At 34.5% G+C, this 27,483-nt stretch overlaps 4 protein-coding genes across 9 annotated transcripts; 1 reads left to right on the top strand and 3 right to left on the bottom strand.

Annotated features, from left to right (window-relative positions):
• The first annotated feature begins 793 nt into the window (after window positions 1–793).
• LOC111015044 (josephin-like protein) lies at window positions 794–1,969 on the top strand. The gene has a single exon (XM_022289952.2). It carries the CDS (start codon window positions 1,329–1,331, stop codon window positions 1,701–1,703), a length of 375 nt encoding a protein of 124 aa, XP_022145644.1. The 5' UTR covers window positions 794–1,328; the 3' UTR covers window positions 1,704–1,969.
• A 500-nt stretch (window positions 1,970–2,469) lies between these two features.
• On the bottom strand, window positions 2,470–8,062 carry LOC111015042 (S-adenosyl-L-methionine-dependent methyltransferases superfamily protein). Of its 6 annotated transcripts, none has more exons than XM_022289950.2 (12): window positions 7,903–8,062; window positions 7,040–7,123; window positions 6,862–6,955; window positions 6,502–6,551; window positions 5,982–6,031; window positions 5,763–5,883; window positions 5,415–5,475; window positions 5,270–5,322; window positions 4,662–4,754; window positions 4,268–4,331; window positions 3,198–3,305; window positions 2,470–2,942 (listed from the first exon to the last, which is right to left on the bottom strand). In XM_022289950.2, exons 2-12 carry the CDS (start codon window positions 7,064–7,066, stop codon window positions 2,701–2,703), a joined length of 963 nt encoding a protein of 320 aa, XP_022145642.2. In that variant the 5' UTR covers window positions 7,067–7,123; window positions 7,903–8,062; the 3' UTR covers window positions 2,470–2,700. The 6 variants fall into 6 exon arrangements, with proteins under 6 accessions (XP_022145642.2, XP_022145643.2, XP_087980371.1 ...); XM_022289951.2 differs by having other exon boundaries at window positions 5,763–5,871; window positions 7,903–8,061; XM_088124245.1 differs by having other exon boundaries at window positions 7,040–7,116; window positions 7,903–8,043.
• Window positions 8,063–9,254: 1,192 nt separating this feature from the next.
• Window positions 9,255–13,357, bottom strand: LOC111015041 (26S proteasome non-ATPase regulatory subunit 7 homolog A). Its single transcript, XM_022289949.2, has 10 exons — window positions 13,076–13,357; window positions 12,170–12,262; window positions 12,005–12,086; window positions 11,623–11,719; window positions 11,428–11,503; window positions 11,272–11,330; window positions 11,008–11,130; window positions 9,895–9,952; window positions 9,728–9,813; window positions 9,255–9,629 (listed from the first exon to the last, which is right to left on the bottom strand). The coding sequence occupies exons 1-10, from the start codon at window positions 13,260–13,262 to the stop codon at window positions 9,558–9,560; spliced, it is 933 nt and encodes a 310-aa protein (XP_022145641.1). The 5' UTR covers window positions 13,263–13,357; the 3' UTR covers window positions 9,255–9,557.
• Window positions 13,358–16,262: 2,905 nt separating this feature from the next.
• GPAT6 (glycerol-3-phosphate acyltransferase 6) lies at window positions 16,263–19,426 on the bottom strand. Its single transcript, XM_022289807.2, has 2 exons — window positions 18,765–19,426; window positions 16,263–17,348 (listed from the first exon to the last, which is right to left on the bottom strand). The coding sequence occupies exons 1-2, from the start codon at window positions 19,380–19,382 to the stop codon at window positions 16,470–16,472; spliced, it is 1,497 nt and encodes a 498-aa protein (XP_022145499.1). The 5' UTR covers window positions 19,383–19,426; the 3' UTR covers window positions 16,263–16,469.
• Between the last annotated feature and the right edge of the window lie 8,057 nt (window positions 19,427–27,483).

Here is a 27,483-nt window from a genome sequence, read left to right on the forward strand (position 1 = left end):
CATGATATTTTCAATAAATTTTCAAAAATCATATTCCTACACGGGTTCACATGTTAGCACGTGATCTATCAATCTGAAATGAGAAAAGAGCCATACAAGAATTTGAAACTAGAATCTTCTACTTTAGCACAAGATTCTTGATGTATTAGGGAGTGGTAATTGGTATCATATTGTTATTTACAATTCTCTTTTGTTTGACATCAGATGGCAATATAAATAAAGGGAGAAAATGGAAATAGTGGATGCTGAAAAAAGGTGATGAAAAATGAAAATGGGTATGGATAAAAGAGTGGGAAATGATAAAAACAAAAAGGGGGGAAAATGGAGAAAGGGTTTTGTTTTCTTTGTTGGTGATGGTCAATCTCAATAGCAAAATACTATTGAGCATATGTTGTTGGCGTGTGGATCCATCAATCCAATGGCTATCAAAAAATTTGGTTGAGAAAAAGAAAGGAAAGAGAGGGAAACAATGACGTAGAGTAGAGAGTATAATTAAAGGTCTTGAACAGGTGAGGGGAGTCAACAGGCAGCTGAAGAATTCAATTCAGGCCCCCCTTTAGCTTTTATTTCCCAGTCAAAAGGGCAAAAATCTGAGAGCATGCAGATTTATGAAGACAAATTCCTGTGCCAAAGGACAGTAAAAGAAGAAAAGAAAAAGTTTGATTTGCTCATTCAAATCAAGAAAACAGAGAGAGGGCCATGAGCCATGCTCATGGATTTCTCTGATTCTACTGGAAATGGGAATCAATCAAAATGGCCAACAAAAGAGAAACTCGTAGGGCCCCTCCCTCCATTGTGCCTCAAAAGCAACGTTTGATGCTGAAGAGTATCAAGTGGTTGTCTCTCTTTTCTTCTCTCCCTCTTCTACTTCTTCTTCTTCCTCCTCTTTTTTGAGCTCTCTCTTCCCTGTGGCTCCACTCATCTCTTTTTCTGACCTAATCCACTTTCCATTGCTTAATCCTCTACCCAAAACCCTCACCCCTCATCTATCACACATATAAAAACTTAATTTTTCTTAACCCCTTCTAGAATAAGAGAGAGTTGAGCATATTCTATAAATGAAATGCCTGTTTTGAGCGTAAACTGAACGCTTACTTCGATCCTGACTGCCGACTGAATCAGGCTTTCTTAATTAAGCCCCATTCTTCTTCTTTCTCTTCCCTTGAATTTGCCCCCTATTCCCACAGCCTAACTTACTGTCTGTCTCCTTTCCTCAAGAAAGCTACCTTATTCTCCCACATCCCCCTTCTTATAAAATCTCTCCCTTTCTCTCTCTAAACCCCTTATTTTTTTACCCTTTGGATTCACATCTCAGTTGGGAGGTTCAAATGTCGAGGAAATCGAGCAAGCGAGTCAGCTTCAGTCCTGATGTGAATGATAAGCCACCAGTCGTGCTGAAACACAGCGGCAGCGACGGCGGTGGTGGCGCCGGGATGTGGAGCTTCGGCCTGAGCAGAGAGACGAGGTACCTGCCAGTGAGGTTTCTACAGAGCCTCAAGGCCAGGGTAAGTGAAGCCATTCGCTTTGTATCCACCAGAAAATCTTCACGGAAGGTATCTTCAGCCTCCACATTTACAAGGTCAAGGTCAGTCTCGGATTCCATGGACTCCCATCGAGCCGAAGCTATTGAAGATTGCATTGAATTCTTAAACCACTCTTCATCCCTGTCAAGATCAAATTCAGTCTCTGGAAGTAGTTACTGAAAATCCTCTACTCATGGGAATGTAATGCATGTAAAATTTAGTCGATATTTTAGACATTCTTTTGCGTGCCTGGCTCTGTAACATGCTTTAGCAGATGATGATAGAGTTTCAGCCTTGGAAGCTCAAGAATTTTACGTCTATCTAAATGCCATGAACATGAGCAGATATCTATTCATTCAAAAAATTATATATAATAGATAATCTGAAAATGTATCACTTGGTCAGATGAAAGAAATATGTCCATGATAGAAAGTTTAGTTGACTGAGTTATTTTTGTTCAGAGATGTCCATAAAGTAAGGAACTGGATGGAACCACCACCATTAAAGGCCTAAATTATGGCATCTCCTCAAGGAGTGAATGGCCTAGACAGACCGAATCTCTCTGCGTGATATGTTTGGGCCATAAATTTTTAGAAACCAACAGTTAGAAAGGGATGAGTTAGACCTGTGAATTTGGAGGGCCACGCCTTCGAATAGAATAGAGCTGAGAGATTCCCAATTAGCAAGCATGGCTGGTTGCTTCTCAATCAGGGGACCCACCTGTAAAACCCCAGTTTGTCCAAACATTTGCAAAGGAGAAACATAGGAACATGCAGACCCAGATGCAGTAGAATGCCCTTAAAAATGTGAAAATGCTTAATGGAAACGCTCGAAATGATTTTCCTTTTTTGTTTTAGTTTGAGGTATGCATGGGAGGTGGGGTAAGGGTTGATGCCCATGGAAAATGATGAAGGATGAGTAATACTCGTGTGGGATAATCTCGGGCTAATCAAAATCATAATACATCTCCGTTATCTTCATATATTTCAAATTAAAGGAATCAAAATCAATATCCTCAGCCAAAACTCTTTACATAAATAGGACAGAGAAATCATCACTTTAAACGAGAGAGAGAGAGGGGGGGGAGGGACAAATGATTGCTGTTTCTTAATAATTACCGGTCCATCCAAAACAGCTTTTTTTTTTTTTGTTATCTAACTAACATTGAATAGCATAATCAGGAATCCGAGGAAAGTTTTTCAAGTTCTCGACCTCCTTGACTGGAAGCTTTCTTCATTTCTAGAGCCCTCTTGTAAGGAGGGGCGATCGGGGGCTGCACAGGATCTAAGCTCCGATAAGCGCCCTCGGCACCTCTGGGCAGTGGGTATGAACGGTCGGAGTCATATCCACTGAGGTCCCCACAGGCAAGAAACGGTATGTAAACTTTATTGGGACCTTCCAGCCACCCACTACTGCAATCTGAGAGGGACACGATGGGGCAAAATAGCAATGCTATTACTTCCTCTTGTGTAACAAAAAATACCAGGGAATTGACTCATCAAAACCAGAGACACTAATTTTAAAAAGGCAGAAGACAAGAAGACAGCTTGGTCATTGCCAGCTGTAAAACAAATTAATTTTTAAAAGCAGGATAAGAAATAAGAACATGCTTGATTCTTAGGATGTGTCTACCGATATGTAAACTCCAAAATCAAGGCAGAACATTGAGTTTACCTAAGTCATCTCCTACTGACGGACTTCCCACCTTTTCTAGTAGGCGATGCAGATCTTTTGGGTTGAAACCTTCAGGAGGGGAATAGTTCTCACAAACTGCAAATGCCTCTGCATTCACACCCAGTACATGTATGAGCTTCAACATCAACATAAAGTTAAATCATAATCTGAACTTTGTTTACAAGTTTTCACCGTGGCTCCACCTACGTGACTAAATGAAAGCACTGGAACTTAGAAATAGCAGTAATTTAATTGGTAATGTTATTACTAATTTAGTTCTTGAACTTTACTCTCTCCATTTCTAAAAGTTCCAATTATGTCCTTGAACATTCGATTTTGCTTTTCAATAAACTTTTATAGTTAACACTGTTGTTTGTTTAAATGTTGACATGAAACGTTGATTGAACTAATGAATAATGATTTGGTAGGATGTGACACACAAAAGAAGCTACTAGGGTAGTCAAATAAAAAAATTCGTTTAAGATGTATTTCCCGCCCCTGCTCCCATCAAATTTTTGGGCCAATCTACCATTATTCAATCTAATTGGCCTACCTTTTCATGTTACGTCATATTAAATCATCACTTGTTACGTCATATTAAATCATCACTGGTTAGTCTATTTAGTTTGATTTGTCATACATTTATGTAACAATTTTAACAAAATAGACTTATTGGAATCAAATGAACCCTTCAAGGATGTTCAAAGACACATCCATCATAGTTTAGAGTTGAATTTAATAATTTAACCATTAGCTGTTTTTGTCCTCTTTTACATGTTTTTTTATTTTACAGATGTCACCACAAAAATGAGCTAACTCCAAAATTTGCAGTTGGCGGGCCACCAGTCCCACCTAGTATTAAACGATAACAATCTAAAGCTCATTGAAGGAATCTAAGTACAATGGGTATCTGAACATCAATGCGCAAGAATCCTATGAACTAGACACTACAAAGACATAAAAAGGCAATTTCAATAAGGAGGGTATCATTTTCAGGAAAGAAGTTCAATTATAAACGAAAGATGAACCTATAGAGCTACCAATAAAGAAAAAAGTAGGAAAAAGGGTACCTATACTGGAGTTGCGGCTGCTTTTTGGTTTTGCAAAAGTCACTACAGGGAAAAATAACTTCAGCTGCCACAAAAAACACCAAAATGTATGACATCATTGACGACTTCATGTATGAAGCAACAAACACCTCTCTTATATTAAGATTCTTATGTAGCTCATCATTATATTTAACAAGTTCTACTAATGCTAAACATATCTAAAAGGAATATGCACATCAACGCAATAATCACAAGCAACAGAAGAGCTCACGGCAAACCTTCAAACTTGACTGACTAACAAAAGAAAGTAGAAGGGAGAAGAGATTTTTTGCAGTTCGTGAAAACGCCATAAATTTGTCACTTGAGCATATTACATGTTTCTTTGAATGGGTACTGTAACAATCATAACATATACCTGACAATACAAAAGGCTTGTATCCTTTCCACGGAATATCTTTGCTATGAACTTACCACCTTCTCTAAGAACGTGGGTAACTATTGTTAGACCCTGCAAAAATAAAAAAATAAAAAAAAAAAAAAAAAAAGAGGAAAGCGTGGCTCAGCTATGTGAACCTTATGTATGAACCAGTCCCACTATATTGAAACTAGCTCAAGGAAGAGAGAGAGAAGAGGCAGCACAGGACAGTGATGGAAGCTAAAAAATTCACTTAGGTGGAACATAATCCATAGAAGAAAAGGCTCAACAAGTGCAGGCAACATATAATAGCAAAACCCTTTGACTGGTTCGATATAATTTCGGAATACAGCAATCACATTTTACCTAAAGGGATCTACCTTGCTCACTTGTTACACGTTAATTTCTATTTGTAGGTTCAAACAATTTGACTCATTAATGCTTCTTGTTGGTTATTCCTTTGTATCCTTTCCACACACACTGTAAATGTGAGCTGAAGCAACATCATTGCTGTCAACATATACATCACGCATTTTCAATTATCTTAAACTATGCATCAGCCTCACCACGAGAAGCAATCAGTATCCGTAGAAAAACACAGTACTTACAGCTAGTATGAGCTGGGACTGAACAAATTCGTCCATGTCATGAAGACCAGTAACTACAAATGAACACGTAATTGGTAACAAAAATGTCATCATGTAAAATCTCAACATACAATTAAAAAAAGAAAATACAAGTATAAGTATCTACCATCAGGAGCACCATCACAAACCACCAGGTCAGCCTTACACCCATCAAAATGCCTAATGACCTGGAAAAAGTAAATATTTGATAAGCCATACATTAAAAAATATGACAATATAATATGTGATCAAATTGTTGAATAAAATGAAAGACTTCTAACAGACTTGTTTGCTCGTTCAAAAGAGAACAAAATCCAATATGGAGAAAAGCATAGGAGAAATTATCGCAAATAGAAATTTCAAAACAAACCAAATCTGTGCATAGAATCTGATTCGTTTAGTTGACAGAATATTCAATACTTCGAAATTTTTCTACACAAATGTTTAAAAATACTGTGTACATGATTCTACTTACCACTCCAGCGGTCCTAGCATTTGTTATATCACCCTGTACTTGAATAACACCCTCAATTGGGGCCATCGGTTGCAAATCGATAGCAACAATAAGTGGAAGATCGCCATCCCTGTGAAGCAAGCTAGAGAATCAATGAAATAGGGAAATCACAAGGTGCAAACAGAAAGAAGGACGGGAAGGAAACAGTTACATTTTTTATAATAATCTACCATAACTTACTTAGAAACAGAAGAAAGCTTAGCTGGGAGATATAATTTCCTACTAAGGACCTACATATGATAAGTACAGGAGAAAAGGTTAAGATAATTTGGAAATAGGTAGCCAAAAAATCATATTTATGAGGGATAGTTGCAGGCTTGGAGCAACATATAAGACATTGCTTATAGCCTATGGGGTTTAATATATAAAAAAACAAAAATATAATGTAATGGAAAATGAGACAACAAAAATTTAAAATAAATGTTCTATTAAAGTGCTTAAAAATTAAGGGATTCAAGTTATTTTCTTCCCTTCTTCAAGAACGACTAATGCAATCATTACTTTTGAAAAGCGCACGAAGATGCAGGGTGCTATGAAGGGAGGCAAGCCTTGCCCCGCATATATAGAGACATGCTATTCAACAAAGGAAAAAAAAATGCTTACGATGTTGATCACTCGAAGAAGAATTCTTGTTATAAATAGTTGTGTTTTACTAGTTTGACACACTGATTGCAACAAAAAGATACCCAAAAGAGATTACCTGGCTCCAGCTACCAGGGGCTGCACATAAATCCACCACTCGCTTGACTCCTGCATTTGAAATTTCGTTGTTACTTAGACGTATTTACAAGACTTATACATGATATGACAAATAACACAGATTTTAGGAGGATTCTGGAAAACAATTATGTTATGGAGGTTAATCCAAAATGTTGCAACATTGTTCATGAGGAAAGAATGACTTCTCCAGGTGACAAAACTCCTAAAAAACAAAGGAAAAGAGTATTCTTGAAAAAGGAATCTTTAATATTCATCTGGACCATCTCAGTGGTTGACTTCTCTAGCAGAAATGTCAGAATGTTTTAAGAGAGAGATAGAGGTGCCCAATTCAAGAGCAAACCTTCAAATATGTTAAATTCCTCATCTATCTGAAGAAGTTTAAATGCACTTCGAGCTCGCCAACCTTCTTCTTTTGCTTTACGGTAGTATATATCCTGAAAACAAGACCAAGTAAATAAAATGTGGGAAAAAATAGTGAATCACAAAGATAGATAGTCAAAACAGAATAGTGCTTAAACCCTCTTATCTCTTGAAGCTTTGCCCATAATTGAAGGATCGAGCAAGAGTTGCTGATAGTGTTGAACAAACAGACCTCCTGGCAACTTTCAAACCCAGCAAGAAAGTTAAAATTGGTCCTCAAAGAAAGTCCGAATAAAAATATGTAATCCTCAACCCAAAAACCAAATCAATTTTGGTATAGAGTCAACAAGCCTTACAACAGCAATCCAATTTGACCATCACATTCCTGCTTTCCAATAATAACAAGACGTTGCCAAGTTCATGATTAAAAATGAAATAGAGCAAAAATATCTAATTGAACAGTTAAAAGTTCCAGATTAGAACACGTCGAGTGGTGTACTCAAACAGCTGTAAGAACTAACTTTAGAATCTTCACCTCAGAATACCACATCCTACAATAAAACCTTTACATGAATAGTGTAGAGATGAGAAGTCTTGGTCAGGCATTTCATCGAGCATCTTATGTGCCTTGGATTATAAAAAACCTCTACACCCGACAAGTGCTTACATCCAACCAGACAGAACCAGAAACAATTCTCTAACTCGGAGAATTAATATTATTTCTGTCATATCTGATATCAACTTCAAGGGTCTATTTATGAAGTTATCAACAACAAACTACTCAAGCTCACTAATAGTTACACCTCAACCAATCGTCAACTGATTACAAAGTTACACAAAATAACAGAAAACTAACTGTCTAACTCAGCCAAATTTCAAATTGCAACGGCATAGACATAAATGCACCGAAGTCGATAGATATAATGGAATGAATTAGGGCAACAGAACCGGAGTATGCTCACATGGTGACGAAAAGCAAAAGCAGAGAAAAGGAAGAACAAGAGAAGGAGGAAATTCGTACAATAGAGATCTATTGTTAGGTCCGTCCCAAGCTGAAATCAATCGGACGCTAATTTCAAATCTTCAGTATATAGTTTCGTACCGGCGTGCCGCCATTGTTAAGCACGCATTGCATCCTCGCTCCCTCCTTATTTTGTTAAATTTTAAATTCTGATTTTTTTTTTCAAAATGAAAAATATTTTCTAATTAATTATAAATTTCTCTTTGGATCCCAACTTTTTTTTAGTGTAAGGGCGGAGAATTGAACTCACAATCTCTTTGTTTGAGATGTAAGTAAATTACTGTTGCGCTTTGGCCTTTGAATCCCAACCTCGAACAAAAATACGTTGGTAATGGTAACTCAACAGTCATTGGAATTGGAATTGAATTAATAATTGATTATAGAATAAGTCACGAACCTTTTACATGTTTCAAAAGAAAAAATTGATTTCCTCATTACTTATATGATTCTATCTATCATCAAATATTTTCGTCAAAAAAATATACATATCTAATATTATCAAAATCCTAAGCGAAATTAATAGTATTTTAAATAAAATGAATGTCAGTCTAAAAAAAATAAACGAAATCATATTATTAGATCAATCATCAAATAATACAATGCGAGTTCAACCTCTACTCACACTCCTGTTGAGAAAAAAAAGGAAAAGAATTGTGACATTATTGGCCCAAAAGATACCAACAATATTTTTTATTAAAGGTTTACATATGGTATTATTAAATTACAGTGAAGAAATAATCAGTTCAGTTCACTCCTTAGGATCAAATACTATTATGAAAATTAAGTATTTATATTTGAAACGAAAGTACATAGTTTTAAGAATGAACAAATCACCACTCAACCCAAAAGCTTAATCTGATAGATTGGATAAATTTAATTAATTTATATGAATTCTAACACTCCCATCACTTGTGGACTTAGGAAAACATCAAGACCCAACAAATGAAAATTATAATAAATGGGAGGAAGGACCTCCCACTCTGATACCATCTTAGAGGAGAGTAAATTAAATTTACATATTTTTATTAATAAAAGATAGGTCTACATATAGACCACCCAACTGTATACAAGCAGTTATATAAGATTAACTAATACACTATATGTAACTAACTAATCTAATATATAGCAAGGGCAACATTAGACCCAAAAGATAATGTTCGTTGATCGAGAAAAAACCTTCACCCAATAAAACAATTTCAACCTTTGAACGGATGTAAAACGTCAGTATAATTCAACGGTAAAAGCACTCCAATTCTATTCCTTCCATTGAAATCACTCCATTTGGTAATACTTAAAAGAAAGGGAAAAAATTAACCATTCCACAATATAAATTCACCACTTTTTTCCATCAATAACAGGAGAAAAGGATTCTATCCATCCATCCATTCAACCTGACTTCAATTTCTTTTCTACAAGGCATAGGAACCCTATGAGAAAAGAAAGAAATGAGTGGTCAACGTTTTCGCGGTTAAAGTGAGGGTGTACAATTAACATTGAAGAAAAAATGATGAGGAAAATACATTCTGAGAAACTAGCTATCTCTTCCAATAGGATAAAACAAAAATATCCATCTATCAAGAACCCGACAAACAGATAACTAGTTCCTTCAACTCCCAAAACAACAGATGTTTCCATGGACCGATGGAAGTTGCACGTCAGTTTCCAGACACTGTGGGGATGGCGGCTGGTTTTGCATCCTCAGCCTTTTCGTGTTCTTTGTTTAGCATCTGGAAAAAGGATTTAGCACAAGATCAATGCACAATAATGAGATAACTGATACATTAATATGTGTTAAATAAATCTGGTGGAAAGGGATAGAATTTACCTTGTTATTGATCAAATTATGAAGTGCAATGACACTACGGATGAGTGAGGAAAGATATATAACCAGCATCATATCATTGGTTTTTACTGCACATTAGGGTAAATATAGATCAAGGTTTTCAAGGAAACATGTCGATAAAGCAACTAAGAATCTTCAGTTAGCATTACCTGCAAATGATTTAATCAACTCTGCCACATTTAGGTTTGGAAGAAGGTTGAATACATCCTGCAGTTTTAGTATGAAATAAAACATGGGTATATCTTTTCGGGGTGAAAACTTATAAATCAATTAGCCCACTCCATTTTAGTATTTTTTACACCACATAATGCACAAAAGAATATCATTCATGAATGAGGAAGTTTTTACAAGATAAAGAGAATGTTACATAGAAAACAGACAAAAATGGTTGTATGCATTGAAAATTATAGGTCACATGTGCGAAATGCATCTAACAATTGTCCACCGACCGCCACATCGACTGTTGATACACGATCCCCCTAATCAAAATGCATACATTTGTCTAATACACTATGGGGATGGTGAGAAAAGATATGTGGATGTTCTTATTGGACATCTTGTTTCATTGGAACTCGTTTTCCCATCTCACTGCATCTTTATGTTCATTAGACTTGAAACTAGAGACTGTCTAGACCTTTTTGCCCAAGGAGTTAAATCATGAAGGTGTTCCAATCCTTTGGTTACTAAAAAAGTTTTAACATTATGAGATGAGGAAAAACCAGACTTTTTCAAGGCGCAAGAGCTGCGTAGTCTTAGATACAGAGCATGTTGCCAATGCTTGAGTGAGGTGAAACACTATATTCAATTTAAAAAAGAAAAAAAGTAAATAAATAGCACTAGTAAATCACTTTTTTAAGAATATAAATTTTGAAAACAATAAAGTTTCTGCCATATAAAGTTCGACTAACAAACAAAAGAAAAAATAGATATGTTCCTTGTCAATTTAAAAATAGACAGGGTACTCGTATATAAGAAATTTTTTCTTAAAAAGTGTTTTTTACTTTTTTAACTGTGAATCTCTTGGAGGTGCAAAATTGTAGAGCAAGGTCACCTTGCTTACCCACCAGATTAAGCACCTAGGCATGCTTTTTAAAACAGCAGAAAACATGTTTAGAGTTATGGAATATATTTATAATTTTACTTGGACAGATAGTGCAGAAAGCACATTGCAAATACATACTGTAACACACACAACAGGTACATCAATATAATGAAGTGAGATGCATCAAAAACCCATGGAAAAAAGGTAGAGAAAATGGAACCTGTAAATGGTAAAGAATCTCATGATTTAATGGAAGCTTCTCATCAATAACAAGGTCAAGGTAACCGCGAATCTCTCGTAGTCGTGCATCCAAACCTTTTAAAGCAGTAAGTTTTCCAGTAACCTATAAAAAATCATTCATCTTTGTCAATGCCTTTATGACCAAATGTTGTCTAAAAGTTGAAGCTTGATACATCAGGTCAGTCACAAAACTGCATTTAGATAAAAACTGCAATGCAAGACAAGCAATAGTAAGACAATAAACCTCATTGGCAAGTGTACTAATGGTGGTATCCTTTACATCCCTTAGTAAGTGTTCCACACCTGTATTTAGATAAAACAAGAATATTATGTGGTAAAAAAATAATAGAACTCGTAACCCACTCTAAAATGAAGATTTGAATCTCATTTTATAACTCACCAATTTCCTCAACCTCATGAGCAGCAATAACTGAAGGAACATGAACAAAGATCTTCTGACTTTTTTGTGTAGCATTCTGTCACCCCAAATTAGAAGATATGTATGGGCAATTAGAAAATTATCTTTAATAGTGAATTCAGAACCATTAACTCTTCAATGCATCTGATATTTTGGGGGAAAGAGATACCACCGTACCTCTTTAACTTCTTCAACATCATAATAGGCTTTAGTGGGTATTCCCAGCTCCTTTGGTTGTACATCGATAATCACAAGCACAGGATTTGGGACATAACTAAAATACACCAAAGAGCATATAAGTGACTAACAAAGTAACCAAAAAAACATCGGTCAAAAGGATAAAACATTCATCATTGACTGATCATAGAATGGTTTCCAATAGAATCTAAATTGGTCAAATGAAATTTCATAAAAAAAAAACTAGCTCAGAAAGCTATACAAATGAACATAGAGAAAACAGGAGACAGGACAAACAGAATAGTTTATACCAATGCAGAATTTGAGAACTTGAAAATAAAATTTTGAGAACCTCAATACCAAACAAGTATGGAGATCTTACTTGTGGAACAACTGGTGAATATCTAGATCATTCTCCCGAAGCTTTGGGCCTGTGCTATACCAACCTACGATGTGCTCCTTAGCTGAAGCATGTCCACAAATTCATGTAAACAAACAATTCTCAACATGGAAAGAGCACAAAATGCATTAGAAATAGAGAAATTACCATTTATCCTCTTAAACATTGAAAACATCGACTCATGGTAGTTGTGATCAAGAAACCATATGCTTGGATCTTTCTCGTCTTCTTCAAAGGGCACTGAAACGAAGAGAGTATAGCATATAAAGGTAATTGGTAGTCCAAAGATAGAAAACTCGCCAGAGTACCCATCAGAACAATAACCACCTTACTGGACTCGTTTAGTTTAGATACATGGGTAAACTAATAACATAGTGTAGAGGAAATTGCAGATGCCTAGAATGGAAAGAAATGAAAACTATGGCTAAAAAACACAATGGTTCGACCGGAAGTCGACACAATCTTAAGTCAGATGGATAAGACCAATTTTACCATGAAATTCAAGGTTTTACACATTGTGCGACTAAATTATTGAAAACTTCTGATGTCAAGTCCTTCAAAGCAGCAATTCCCAATTACATGACTCAATCGAGTGTAGGTTACACAACGAATTTTCAGTGTCATAAGAACCATGAAAGAGTAACGACCACAGCAAGTGGGAACGGCAGCCAACTGAAGGCCTGAATCCTAATCAATTCATAATGAGGGGCAACCTAAAAGATTTTGCATGACAGAAAGAAATCCTCTCTCTTATAAAAATGACCCAAAGCACAAACAATCACTTCTTTTAATCCCTTTTTCGTGAATCAGGACATCCACTAGAAAGGCACATTTCGAGTCCTCGCAGCTAATTCTGATTTATGCTCAACTACTGTCAATTTCAGAGAAGTACCAAATAAAATGCCCAAATTCCATGCATCATTATCGTAAAAGTCGCGTAGTTTCAGCTATGAATCCGAATCAAACGACAGAAAAAGATTCAGATCCAAACACGATACAGTAAGTTTATGACAAGAGGCGAGAGAGAAAACAGTATGAAAGGAGAATAAGGACCTGCATAGCTATTGCTGACGTCGACGGTGCCCTTGAAAGAGCTACCAAGTAGAACTCCTACGACTCGTTTGCGGGATTCCTTAGCAACTCGGTTGTAGTTATCGACGATGCTGAGCAAAACCAGAGGGTGGACTACGACCTTCTCGACTGGCCTCGATGATATTTGCTGCGTCTTGATCACATCCATGGCGAAAATTCCTGCAGTGTCTCGGAGCTCAGTCGAATTCGCGATTCTCGGCTAAAGCTAAACCCACTAAGAAATAAAATGGAAGGAGCAGCTGATTAAGCCCTTTTTCTTGGGGGTTTTCTTGGCAGAAAAGCAAGCCTCCTCAGCGATGAGCGACCCTCTCGGCCCAAATAAACCGAGATTCAACCCGGGCTTTTGTAGTCCGGCTCGGTTATCGAGTTCGGAAGAAAAACCGCTATTTTTTTCATTCTAACTGTTCGAGTGTTTTTTTAGTAGAACAAGTGTGGTGTTGAGATGGAAAAGATTAGAGAACAAATAGTGTCATCAATTTATCAACCGAGGAAACTGAAATTGGTATTGCTAATTTTTTCTTTTTTATTTTAAAGTTTGACTATGGTAAAGATGAGATCATGTCAACTAATTTGGAGTCTTGTTTTTATTAAGTGTTAAAAGAAATCACATTCAAAATATTAATGGATATTTGCTCAAATAGTATTTTTGAAACGTTTATGGAGATAGAGTAGTATTGAAACTTTTTAAATAATATAAGTATTTCTTAAACAAAAGTAAAGTTGAAGGGTATGTTTGTAATTTAGTCTAAAAACTTTAAACTGAGGAGTTAAGACATTGTCTCACATATCATAAAGCCAATCTTCACTAAGGATGGCAACGGGCGGGGCGAGGTCGGTGGGTCATCCCCATCCCCACCCCCGTCCCCAAAATTTTGGGGGCGGTGATGAGTCAGGGATTCCCCGATCGGTACATTTTTTTAATTTTTTAAATTAATTTTTGTTATTATTAGTATAAAAATTGAATAAGAAGTGGCTAAATGGGTATTAGTTTGAGTTTTTTTTTTAACAAAAGTATTTATAAAATTAATATATATTAATATTATTATATAAAAAAATAGAAAAAGTAATAAAAAAATTAAACAGGCCGGGGACGGGGGGACGGGGCAGGGGGACTGATCCCCATCCCCGGTTTGACCCTATCCCCGGTCAAACTGGAGAATCCCCAACCTGGGTCGAGTACCCGTTGGGGTCTGATCTTGCAGGTATTTTTGTCATCCTTAATCTTCACCCACCTCTTTGTGGAATTAAAGAAATGTTAAATTACAAGTTTAGTCCCTCAACATTGAAGATTATGTCTATTCGATTCGACATTGTTAAAATTTACATATTTATTGGTTAAAAAAATTTACATATTTATGCGACACTTAGAGGCCTATTAAATATTTTTAAATGTATTATCATATTACATACAAAATAAAAAATTTGAAGACCTATTAAATGTAATTTCAAGAGCTCACGTCGAGAGGAAGGTTTAGCATCTTGATCTCGGCTCTTTGCGACATGGGGATTGTTTTGTTCGCCCATTAAAACAGTACGTGAGTTTGGTTCAGAACATCGTGAGACAATTCGGTCCATATCCAGTATTGGGCATTAGAACATTGAGAGGACCTTTCACTAGTATGAGATGACTAGGAAGGACGCACCTCTGGTGTACCAGCTATCGTGCCCATGATAAACTTCGGGTAGCCAAGTGCGGAGCGGATAACTGCTCAAAGCATCCAAGTAGTAAGCCCACCCTATGATGAGTGCTCTCCTATTCCGACTTCTCCAAAGCTTTCGATAGCACAGCCGAGACAGCGATGGATTCTCTATCCCAGTAAATTATAGACCACTTCAAATCTGCGTTTTCGAGAGGGATAATCAACTCCGCATTAAAGAGAAGTTTATGGCAAGACGAGCCGTTCTTCATCATGATAGGTGTCACTAAACTCATAATTTGGGAAGATAATAGAGATGAGCCCAAAACAACGTGGCAAACCTCAGGTGAGCCCACAAGGCAGCCCAGTATCAGATAAGCTTGGAAGTGATCCAGCCCCACGGCCCACGGCCCACGGCCCATGCACATGTAGAGAGATAAATGGTAGGGCTGGGGTGCAGTGGGGAAAGAGAGAGAAAGAAATAGCGAATAGGGATTGGTTGACTTGACAGCGTCACCACTCACTCACAGCGCATGATGTGCACCACTCAACACATTGTTCAACCAAATTTTAAGGCTCAGCCATCCCAATTAGTTGACATTTATGACCCCCTCCCTAAATTCATTTCTCTTCCCCTCCAACCGCAACCTTTACAGTCTGTCATCTCTCCCTCTCTTAAATCACACCTTCATTTCCTTCATTATTTGCTTATCTCCTCTCTCTCTCTTACCTTACGTGTGCGTTTAAATACTATTTCCATCGTTACACATTTTATTTCAATGCATTTTAGTCTCGATACTTTTAAAATCTCTGTTTTGGCCCTACACTTTTAAGAAGAATACAAATTGAGAGTACATCAATTAAAATGATCACTCTTTAAAAGAACCACAAGTAAAATAGGTATTTCAAAAGTATGAAACTAAAAAAAGTATATAAATTAAAATTAATGTTGTCAGAGTTAAGGACTAAAATGGATAAAAAATAATATTTAAATCTTAATATATGTATCTGTTGTTAAAGTAAATGGCACTCGATTCCCATAAATTTGGTTGGTGTGAGATTTATTATATAGCCTCCTACTATTGGTTATTATGATTTCTCCCCTACATTTAAATCTACCCCTCCACCAAACCATAACCTAAGAACCAACCAAAACGTTGCCCTTTTTTTATTTCAACAAATAGATGACAAATTTTATTTAATGAATTTACCTTTTTTTTCTTCCATTTCTGATATTTTTGGCTCTTATGGCTTGTTGTACCTTTATACAATGGAAGTTGCAGAGATATTAATACCCATATTCATATTGCCACCCAAATTATCCCCCTTTTAATTTACCAACTGGCGAATCTCAACTGTTTTAAGGTACTGCCGCCACCAGCGCCGCCGCGTCGCCACCAACGTCCGCCTTACTGCCGTTTACCCTTAGCTCATAAATGCAATTAACTAAAGTGATGGGGTAAAATCATAAATGTTGTACAAATTTGTCCTCGTAGAAAATGATCCAGATCGAAGCAAATTAAAGCGACGACATTTTTTGTATACATATTCAAAACAACAATATACATAAAAACGATTTATAAATTAATCTATGACCATCCATCTCGACAGCCGAATTTTATTTTTCTTTTCTAATAATTAACTTTTAGAAAATCAAACCAATAGAGAATTATGGGATTTCTTTTTTCTTCTTTTTTTTTAAAATAGAAAAAGTAGCTTTAATTAATCTGGCCTTTTTCTTTCTCGGGAGAAACTCGACCATCCGTTCCAGCGAGAATGCTGTATTTCCCCTTTCTGGTCAAATTCGTGCACTCAAACCCTAGGGTTCCGGCGAGTACCCTCTGGATGTAATTGGCCACCTCAATCGCCGACTTGCCGCCGCTGCAGGTCAGCTCCGCCGGCAATTGGTTCAAGAACGTGATCTCGTAAGTCGGCCTTGGATTCATGAACACGAAGTAGGGATCGAGCAATTTGTGTCCATTAACCGTCGTCCCGTAGAACACACTCTGTTTGGTGTTAATGGCAACGGGGACGATTCTGTCCGTTAGCTCGGCGAACAGAGCACTGAATCGCAACAGAAATGGCTCTCTGCAGGTGGTCCCTTCGGGGCAAATCACGAGGTCGCCATCTTCAAGTAGGCGTTTAATGTTGGCCGCGTCTTTCTCTCTCTCCCTCGACAGAGCGACGGCCTTGATCGGAGAAATTATCTCCGTGAATTTGCTGATGCTGTAAGTGACGCAGCTGATTTTTCTGCCCAAGGCGACGGCGACAATCACCGGATCTAAGACGGTGCGGTGGTTGCAGACGAAGAGGACGCCGCTCTGGCCTTTCTTCGGCGGCGGCGGCGGAGTGCCCTTAACGAGGACTTTGATTCCGAGAAGCTTGTAGTTGTACCAAGCGATTCTTTCCGGCAAGGGAATGTTGGTGTAGACTCTGAGGATTGAAAGAATTAAGCCGATCGGCAGCCACAAGAAGGTTAAAAGCGCCGCCACCGGAGTGGGCCGCTGCACAAATCGGCCGTCGTGAAAAATAATTGGGCTTAAAAGCTTGTTTCTCGGCAACGGCTCACATTTCGACCGTGGGACCATATATCCTTCCTGAAAATTCAAGGTCAAATTAAATTATAACCCAAAATAATAAATAATGCACTATTGCAAATAATAATAATAATAATAATGCACACATAAAACCCTCCTCTCAAATCCTACGTTAATAAAATATCTTTTTTATTTTTTCAAAAGTTTTAGATATTTTAGTTAAATCATGCTAACAGTTTTTGTTATTTGTGCATTATTCATCAAACTATGTTGGAATTAACAATTATAATTATTAAAAGTAAAAGCCTTTAAAATCATTTCAATATTAGAGCTTGTACATATAATAGTTCCCAAATATATTTATATAATAATTCTTTCAAATATCAAAATTTATGATAACTAATATTCTTCATCCATGGTGCATGACTGTCACAAAATTGAGCTTATGGTGTCGTGAGGAAGAAGTTGGTATGGCATGAAGATCTTATGGCCATATGAGTTGCCATCACAACATGTAATCTTATTTTTTTAAAATGTAAATAGAAATAAAAATTTAATTATTAACTCGTTGGCACGAACAAGTTTGTGCAAGGTTAAAACATATATTTTAATTCAAAATATTGAAGAATTTTCGTTGAACCTAAAAAATGATTATTCTAAAGAGTAGTAATTGAATGCACGTGACAGGAAAAAAAAAAAATAACAGCTGGAAGGTTTAAAATCTTTTGAAATGAAATTTATTGAGGTTTGGTTGGGAATTGAGCCACCAAATATACAACTAGACTAGACCCTCTAGGTGTAGCATTAATAGTAGATAAACTACGATATTACAAATAATTTAGTAAGTTATTAATTACTAAATCATTCAAATAATCAAACCTACACACATAATTATCCTTGTTAATCCCTTTCATTTAACGAAATCACAAAAAAGTGAATCCAATATAGATTTTCCATAATCATCTTTTATAAATACTTGCCTATACTGATTTTCTCTATTTGGTGTATTTTTAACGGTTCAAGAAAAATTTCTACGTGTATGCAAATATTATTCATAAATATTTGACGTTTACAATAATATTTTAAATTTATAATAATTTTGTTCTCTGACGTGGTGTATTTTTATTGCATAAATAAGACGAATATTTATTATACTACACAATATGATGTAATTATTGTGTAATTTCCATCTAGTCTCGAAGGATTATATATCCAAAATGTTAAAAAGAAAAATTTTTCATGTCTCTGATAAAAAACTTAGTCACTGTCACATTAGAAAAATCAGTAAGAATTCGAATTTTTTTTTCTTTTAAAAATACTTGATTCGGTGAGACCAAATGTTATCTTTACCATCTTCCAAAATTTAACAACTCATTAAATTTTAGAAAAATCTCTATTTTCTTCGTATCATTCCATGTCAAAAAAGAATTTAACAAATTATATGATAGAGAGAGATGGGAGGGATTGGAAATAGACCTTGCAAATTGACATGAAATCGTGGTCGGTTTCTCTATCACCGAGGCCCAAATCAGGCGTGTCAGCGCCGACTTCCTTCAGAAGCGCCGTCTTTTTCAGATCGCCGACGAGAACGCCGGGTTTTTTCACAAACCCGGTGGCCCGGCCGGATTTCGTCACTCGGAGCTCCGTTCCGATGACCTTATCGGCGCCCAAAACCGTCTTCACAAACGGCTCCACCATAATCCTGGGATTCGCCGTCACAACATACCTCTTCCCGAACGAATTAAACACTTTCCAAGTCTCCGGATGGACGTCCTCCGAGTAAAATTTGGGCAAAACAGAGCGCGCCACCGTCTCGATGTCGCCGACCTTCAATCCGGCGAACGCAATGAACACGAACGCCTGAATGGCGACGGATTCCGACAAGAACAAGTACACGAAGTAAACGAACGGCACCGACGCCAGAAGCAGGATTCCCCGGAAAATGCTGCCTGCCTCGACGGCGACGAGCATGAAGTAAGGGAAGGCGCTGGGGGAGACGAGGAGAGTTCCGTCCAAATCGGCGGCCACCGTCTGGCCGGAGCGGCCCTCGGAGCAGCATTTTGAGATGGCCGGGAATTGGCGATAAGCCCCCATTGGGAATTAACAGAGAGAAAAATGTGGGAGATAAGTTGGGGAGGAGATGGGGTTTATAAAGGGAGGGAGGGTAGGCAATGTTATAATGACAAAAATAATGCATGAAGAAGGGATCCATGTGGTTGGAGAGACATCTCAATTGGGGGAAAAGAGAGAGAAACTTCATCAAATGGGTTAAGTGTTAAATTCTTCCTTCCATTTTCCATTTTGTTTCAATATTCAAATTATTATTTTCTTCCTTTACTATGCTACACAATAATTTGGTTTTGTACTGGTTTAAAATTTATAACAATGTAATCGCTATGGAGTGACGAAAACGTTAAGTTATGTGGTTGATAATGAGTGGGAGATGACGATTTAGAAATAAACACATGTTCTTAAGTAGGTCGGAGGTAGGTCCATCCATGTCCTAAAAAATCATTCTCAAGGTGAAATATAGATTTTTTTTTTACTAATTTACTCAAAGTAGCTTTGAACTTTGTCATTTGTTTTAAAAATATATCTATTCTTTCAAAAGTTTAGATATTGCCTTCAACATTTTATAAATGTTCCAAAAATACCATTAACCAAACATTCACTAATATTTTAAGTGAAAAGTTGATGTGGCATAATATAGAATGATGTGACTATTAACGTAGTTTTATATCCCTAATTTTGTCCTAAAAGTCTTCCTTTCTCCATTACCAACAGACTTCACTTCTCCATTGTCGGTTAAGTTTTGTCATAATCTCCCCCTTTTAGAAATGATAGTTTCATACACATTTCATCTCTTTTCAGACTATGCAAGACTTTTATGTTAATTGTCATGTTATTCAAAATTCTATCACGTCAACTTTCTGTTCAAAATATTAACGAATGTTTACTCGAATGACATTTTTGAAACAATTATGAAAGGTCAATAGTACTAGACATGTACATTTTCGTAACAAATAACAAAATTCATGGTTTTTTTTTTAATTTAACCTAGATTTTTAGTGTGCAATAATTTGGTCCATAGTTTAAAATCACATTTAATCTCCAAGTAATTTAGACTAAAAAAACACGTAACATTTGAATGAATTTTTTCACCGCAGAGATCACTAAATCATTACAAATTCTAAACTATAAAAAAAAAAATCAAATTATTAAAAACCAAAACCAAAATTTATAGACCACACCCTTTCAAATACTATACTACAAAACTTCAACTAATTGTTAGTCCAATAAAAGCATATAGAGCGAATATATATGTTTATTTATTTATTTTTCTTTTTGTTGGAATTCAACAATACTTGGGGTTGAGATTGATGGAAGAAATTTGAAATTAATTAGAGAAGAAAATGTGAGGCGGAAGTAAGAGAGGGGATGGGAGTATTGGATGTTGAGTGGTTGAAGGTCGATAACAACACCTACATTACATTGAATTGGCCTACTTTTTTAGTTTTATACTTTATAGTTATTGGCGCCGGCCGGTCGCTGCCGCATTTAACAAATCCTTCGGCTGCGCTCATCGCCCATCTCTATCACAAATTTCTCACCACTCTTACCTCACAAATCTCCTTTCTAACCACCAGAAGAAAAAAAAAAAAAAAACCAAAGCTATGTCACTCCTGCAACAACGATGAGTATACCGAACTTAAATTGTTTCAACGAGAATAAATAAAATTCAAAGTCATGAACTTCTTTTCTAGTTACTTACCTTTCAAAAAATACAATAGTTACGTGTATATTCAAATTTTTTATTTTGAGTTTATTTAAATTTTGAGCCGAACATAATCTCTAAGCAAGACGTGTTTGGATCTTGACCGTTGATTTTTTCAAATGTTGTCTTTAAACTTTACTTAAATGTAGTTTCCTTACTTAAATCACAAGTCAAGTTTTTAATGTTAATTAAGGAAGAAAAATTACCAAGCGTCTAGATTTACACAACCTAATTAGGGTCTTACATTTTGAGAAATAGATTATTCATTTTTTGTTATGTAAAACAACAATTCTATTTGAATATGTCACTTGGAATAATGGCATACAATATTTTATTGAAAAGTTTGGATTTAATTTAAGCGAAGATAATAAAAGAGAGAAAATGGGGTGGAAAATTGAAGCCAATGGGCTGGATTGGCTTCATCCTTTGGCACAACACAGTTTCTCAACAACCATATTGGTTAGGTTTTATTTTGTCTTCTCCACTTGAGATATTTTTAATTTCTTACTGTTTTTAACTTGTATCCTTCTCATTTGCCCTTTACACTGTATTTTCAATGTCAACAACAGCCAACCAAATTCTCTCTCTCTCTCTCTCTCTCTCTCTCTCTCTCTCTCTCTCTCTCTCTCTACAAATATACATTACAAAGTCAAACTTAAAATTTAGAGAAAATTGTTTTGTAAATTATTATTTTATTTTAAGGTTTTAAATTGTATTTGGATTTATTTAATTTCAAAATGTCAATTTTAATTTTTACATTTTTAACTTTTGTCCATTTGGTTCATTTACTTTTAATAGAGTGGTAGGATCTAGAACTTTGATATTAGAGGCACAATATCATATAAATGTAGTGAAGAAAATTATACTTTATCATTTGGCTATGTATATCTATTTTTATCACAAACTTTCAATTTAATCAAATTGTTCATGAACTTGGATAAGTGTTGTAATATTCACAAACCTTTTTAAAGTGTTGCAAAATTTACCCTCCAGTAGACTTTTATTTGAAAAATTGCTAAAAAATTATTTCCACATGTGTCAAATGAATTATAAAACATACCTATGGTTTGAAATTGATAGGATTCAAACAAAAATGAAAATAGATTTTTTTTTCATTTGGTGTTAATTCGTAGGTTTCACTAGATTTATTTTATAGTTTTTTTTATTAATCAAACTTAATTAAGAAAAGCTAGATTTTTATTAAATTAGTGAGTTTTGTTTTTTTTTTGAGTTTTATATTACATTGTTTTTTGTTTGAATTAATGAGTGAGTTGGCGTAAATCATTAATAGATGGTAAAGACTGAACAATTATCTAAATTATAAGGTTTAATTTGATGAAATTAGTAAAACTGAACATAGCTTAGCTGTAATTGTCACTCCCATAAGTTGTACTTTTTTTTAATGAAATTAAAAGTTTATGCTAGTCTCCAAGGGATAGCTTGGGTGGTTTTGGGTCTCAATATCGGATTCAAATCACAAGGAATACAACTCCACCCAACAATGACTTCTTGTATATGTACGGGTATGGGAACAATGTGCATACCTATACCTAAGTATAGGGGCATAAAGACCAAATGGTCGCCAACTCCTGAGTAATAAAAAAAAGGTTTATACTGAAAATTGATACACTTTTCTTAGTTTAAAGACAAAAAATATTTTTTCCTAATTATAATTTTAGATTCATTTATTATAAACATTCAAATTAAGTAACATTAAAAAATAAACAATAATAAATAATTATGTACGATATTAGTTCATTTATATAAATATATAAAAAATTATAACTTTATGTATAAATACTATGATTTATTTTATTTCAAATAAAATATGATTGAATTATCTATATAAATATAGGAACAAGATATTAAAACCTAAAATATTTAGTAAAATTTTTTTCAATGAAATTAAATTTCTTTGGATATAAATGTTTAAAGAATAAACAAAATTAAAAACTATAATAGTATATATTTGTCATCATTTCGTATTTTTATCTTACAGATGAAATTTGAATTAATTAAAGAAAATATAATGTATATATTCAAGGCTTTGTTTGATTTGAGATTCGAAGTTAGAACCAAAGAGGCAATAGAGGTCAAAGAGGTGCCCGTAAGCCAACAAACCAAACTAAAGAGTATGTGTAATTTAAAATAATTTCAGCATCATGTGTCCTTGGCTCCTACGTGGGTCCTGCTTCTATTTTCGTCTCTGTTTGTAAAATTTGTATACGTAACTAAAAAAAGCATTTAATATAAAACTATGGCAATCATTTTCACCAAGTTTATTAAGTATCGTGTCGAATTGAAATAATCATCAGAAAAATTAAATGATAAAGAAAAATCAAATTAAACATAGCTCAACCGGTTAAAACACTTATTTTTGACCAAAAATAAAAAAAGTCGTGAGTTCGAATTCCCAACCTCACAAGTTATACTAAAAAAGAAGTATCAGTTCTTTAAAATTAGAGAAATCAAACATAAATTGTGAAAGTACATGAGAAAACACGATCTAAACCTTCTTTTAGTCATAAAATTCATTAAAGTATTTAACGATTCTAAATAATGTATAAATAAAAATGTTAATGAACATACCTTATAAAAATAAATTTTAAGGATGGGGATAAGAACCATTTTTCATTGCGTCCTTTTTCTCGAAATTAAGGGAACAAAAGAACAAAAAAAAAAGGTTTTCGTGTCCTCAATGTTTTTCACAACTAAATTTAAAATTCTACAAAATATACTTCCCGTCTCCATGTTTATTCTCCAAAACGAAAAAATTTAAGAAAAATATTTGTTCGTCCTTCCTATCATCCCTAATTAAAGCAGGAAACATCTACTTCTCTTTCAACACGACGTCTCTAAAAAATGAATTCTCGTGCATATCACTAAAGCAAACTATATATTCTTTTTAAACTCAGTTTAAATTAGTTGTAGAATATTAAGTAAATAGGAAGTTTAATTCTCAATTAATTAATTGATTAGAGGTTAATTAAAGACCTCCTTAAACTTTTCTCTTTAATCAAGAAGGAATTAACTTTTTTTTTCCTTCGATTTCCCTTCAGAATAGGTTAGATGTCACAGTTGGTCAAACCAAAAGCATCTCTTTTTCATAAGCATACGAAATAGTCTACTTAAAAAAAGCATCCAAAAAGTGGAATTAATTAAATATTAAAATGTTGGAATTAAATTAAATGTTAAACTGTGGATTTTGTTGTTGAGGTTAGGAGGAGCCTTCCACAATCTCTCAATTCTTCCACATTTATTCTTACAACCACCTCCAACTGTCTTTAATTTTTTTTAATAATATTTATACTTATTATTGCTGTCAATCAAAGATGCATAAAATCATAAGCATCAGTTTTAAAAGTTACTTTTAATTTTCATAGTTATTATATTTAATAATTTTAATTTAAGGATAGAAGAGTGGATCATTGTTAATTTCTAACTCTCGAACCATGAATGAACTCGTTCGGTTTAAGTATAATTTACTGGATATGACACCTTGTTATGGGTGAAGTAAGATAAAAAATACAGATTGATAGCATTAAATCTCGACAAGCCAAGTCTAGATATCAAATAGTCGCCTGAGAACTCAAAAGTTGATACTTAAGAAACGGACCTGCCCAAAGACCAAGAACCAAGACCAGAGGGCAACTGGCCAATGGGCCGGTTGGTCGACCTTGGTCGAGCTGACCACAAGTTTGACTCAGCCCACTTGCCCATGATCGACTTGTTGGCCTTGGCCTAACCGACCTTAGCTGACCACAAGGTCGGCTTGACCGACTACAAGGCCAACCAGTCTTAGTCAGCTGGTCGGCTCGACCATGTGTAATCGTCTATTGATCAATGTGTCATTCAGTCGATCATCCCTTGGTCGACCAGGGGTTAAGTCGATTAGTCGAGAGACTTGGATTCGTCTTATCTCGATATCCTCCTTTGCATTGTAGAATGAGCCCATTATGGTAGAAGATCTCAACATCTAAGGGATTCAAATTCAATAGACGAAATCCTATTAACCATAAGTTTTCCCCTTCATAAAGATAAAGACTCATAATTAAGTTATGCTACAAAAATCCTACTTTTTACTATGTTTCATATAAAATCCTGATTCCGACTTAATCATCGAATTGGTTACCATACTTATGTGTAATCTTTCTATTTGACAGGTTTCATCAAATCCCTTTTACTATTGGTGCAAAGCATCAACAACACCTATCACCATATCTAAGGTTCATGGTTCAATTTTCCATCCATACAGTTGTGAAACCTCAGCTTCTTTCAAATTCATTTTTTTGGACTCGTTTTATAAATTTGTACATATATTAGGTTACTGTTGATTTTAGGAGAAGAGAAAATAAAAAAATACATAAACGGCTAGGACTTGATTGAATTTATCGTATTAATCTATTTATACTAATATAATTTAGAAGTCTAATTCAAATAATATGAATCTAAAATATATCTAACCATCATTTTTTTATTTTTATCAATAGTAGATGTTTGCCTTTGTTTTTGTTTCGTTTTTTGTTTCCTTCTTTTTGGACAAAACGGCTTGGCTTTTTTTTCTTTTTTTTTTTTTGCAAAGGAAAAAGCGGCTTGTTGGTTGCATTCTAAATATTTGCAAACAATATGAATGATAATGTTCTTCCTTCTGATTTCAGTTAAAAAAAAAAGTAATAAATACAATTTTAGAAATTAACAAAAAAGATTTTTGTCGATTGATTTTCATTCTCGTTCTCTCTCACTCTCATCTCTATAGCAAATATACTACATATATACACGTAAACTAGTTATCCTCCCTATTCTATTGAATACCTATAATTTCACGTAAATTGCTTATTAATTCATATAATTAAATGTAGAGTTATGACTGAATTAGTTAGCTTTCAATCACGTACTATACATAAAAATGTGATAAAAATAGTGGAAGTTGACCCAATGCTAATTTATGGGATAAAAATGTAAAATGAGAAGAAAAGACCAAGATGTGATCGAACTATATACGTTTTATTAATCTTAAAAACGAACCAACTTAAAAACATGTGTAATTATTAAGATGAATTCTATCAACCAAACTCAGTAGCATTTATTTTATATAAGAAAGTGACATTCACTTTATTCCAAAATTTAATACTCCAAACAAAATTTCGGTGGATCTATCTAATTAACACTATCTTATCATAGGAGATTATGCTATTTTTTATTTTTTAGTCCAACAATAAATGAAGTGAAAACTCAAATAACCACTGATCAAGTATATAGACCTTAACCAATTGAACTATACTAATATTGGCTATGAAATTAAGATTTATTTTGATTTTTTGAAATAATAAGTGGGCATGAGAGATTAAATATAAGATTAATTTCTTTTTCAAATTTGATTTTCTATTGTTAGTAGGATAATGTCATTTTACTAAGTACTTATCTATATAACAACCTTGTTGTATTTTTATGTAGAGTTTTTAAAATTTTGAGCGATCAATCTTGATAAGGTTTAGTTAACCGTTTTTTTTAAAACTGAAAAATGGCGGTTTGATCGACTTTGACCGGACGTGCCAAGTTTTCGATTTTCCTGTTTTAACCCTAATTACAAAGTCATCTAATAACAAATTTTAAAAATAATTTGGAAAATAAAAGTAAAAATTTTTGGTGAATAGGGTTTCGAAACCAGTGCTAAATTTTTTTTAATTTAGAAAAATGGTAGAAATTTTTATATGATATTTTAAAATAAAAATTGTCGGTATATATTATCGATTAGATTTTTTTTAATAGCTATCGATTGAAAGATTAGAGATTGAAATTTTCATTTTCATATATTATTGAACTAAAAAAGAAGTATAAATTTGAAATTACGACTTTAAAATATGAGCTATTAGTCCAACCGATTGTATGAAGGCTAGAAAGTAGTCCATATACCTAACTTAGGAGCATTAATTTGAAAATGAACTCATTTATTTTCATGTTCTCATTTACTTCCATGTTGAAAGTTCATTGGTAGGATATGATATCACCAAACTTAGTGGCGAATTTATAAATTAATTGTAGAACAATACGAATAAAGATTTTAGAAAAAATAAAAAATTTGCAGAAGGTGACCATTTCTATATTGTATTCCTAAGTCCATTGTTTTCTCTTAAATACTTGCAAAAAGAAAAAACAACTTTCATAATTTCGATTAATGATTTGTCATTTAAATATCAATTAATATTGATAGATCGTCTACGATCATCCATGATTTATTTTCTCAAGGCCAAAAAACATGAGGAAGATAATATATGATCATTAATTTTTAATAACAAATAATGACGTATTAAAAGAATATTTTTAAATGTCAAAGTGATGATAATTCTATGATAATTGACATATACTCAAACTTAGAAGTTGTGAGTTCGAATACCCTCTCCAACATGTTTTACTAAAAAG

This window comes from Momordica charantia (genome assembly GCF_013281855.1).
Source record: "Momordica charantia cultivar OHB3-1 chromosome 5 unlocalized genomic scaffold, Mcharantia_2.0 BLBB01000005.1, whole genome shotgun sequence".
Lineage (NCBI taxonomy): Eukaryota > Viridiplantae > Streptophyta > Magnoliopsida > Cucurbitales > Cucurbitaceae > Momordica > Momordica charantia.

Bases quoted from the DNA above. Each gene is read 5' to 3' on its own strand.
- LOC111015044 (XM_022289952.2), top strand. From the start codon at position 1,329: ATGTCGAGGAAATCGAGCAAGCGAGTCAGCTTCAGTCCTGATGTGAAT.
- LOC111015042 (XM_022289950.2), bottom strand. From the start codon at position 7,066: ATGGGCAAAGCTTCAAGAGATAAGAGG. The intron at 5,323-5,414 runs GTAGATACTTAT...GTTCATTTGTAG, and splicing joins TTGTGATGGTGCTCCTGATG to TTACTGGTCTTCATGACATG. The intron at 4,332-4,661 runs GTATATGTTATG...TTTTTGTGGCAG, and splicing joins CAAGCCTTTTGTATTGTCAG to CTGAAGTTATTTTTCCCTGT.
- LOC111015041 (XM_022289949.2), bottom strand. From the start codon at position 13,262: ATGGATGTGATCAAGACGCAGCAAATATCATCGAGGCCAGTCGAGAAG. The intron at 12,087-12,169 runs GTAATTTCTCTA...GACATGCTTCAG, and splicing joins AATGTTTAAGAGGATAAATG to CTAAGGAGCACATCGTAGGT. The intron at 9,630-9,727 runs GTAAATTCTATC...TCCTTTTTCCAG, and splicing joins ATAATTTGATCAATAACAAG to ATGCTAAACAAAGAACACGA.
- GPAT6 (XM_022289807.2), bottom strand. From the start codon at position 19,382: ATGGGGGCTTATCGCCAATTCCCGGCCATCTCAAAATGCTGCTCCGAG. The intron at 17,349-18,764 runs GTCTATTTCCAA...TTGAATTTTCAG, and splicing joins ATTTCATGTCAATTTGCAAG to GAAGGATATATGGTCCCACG.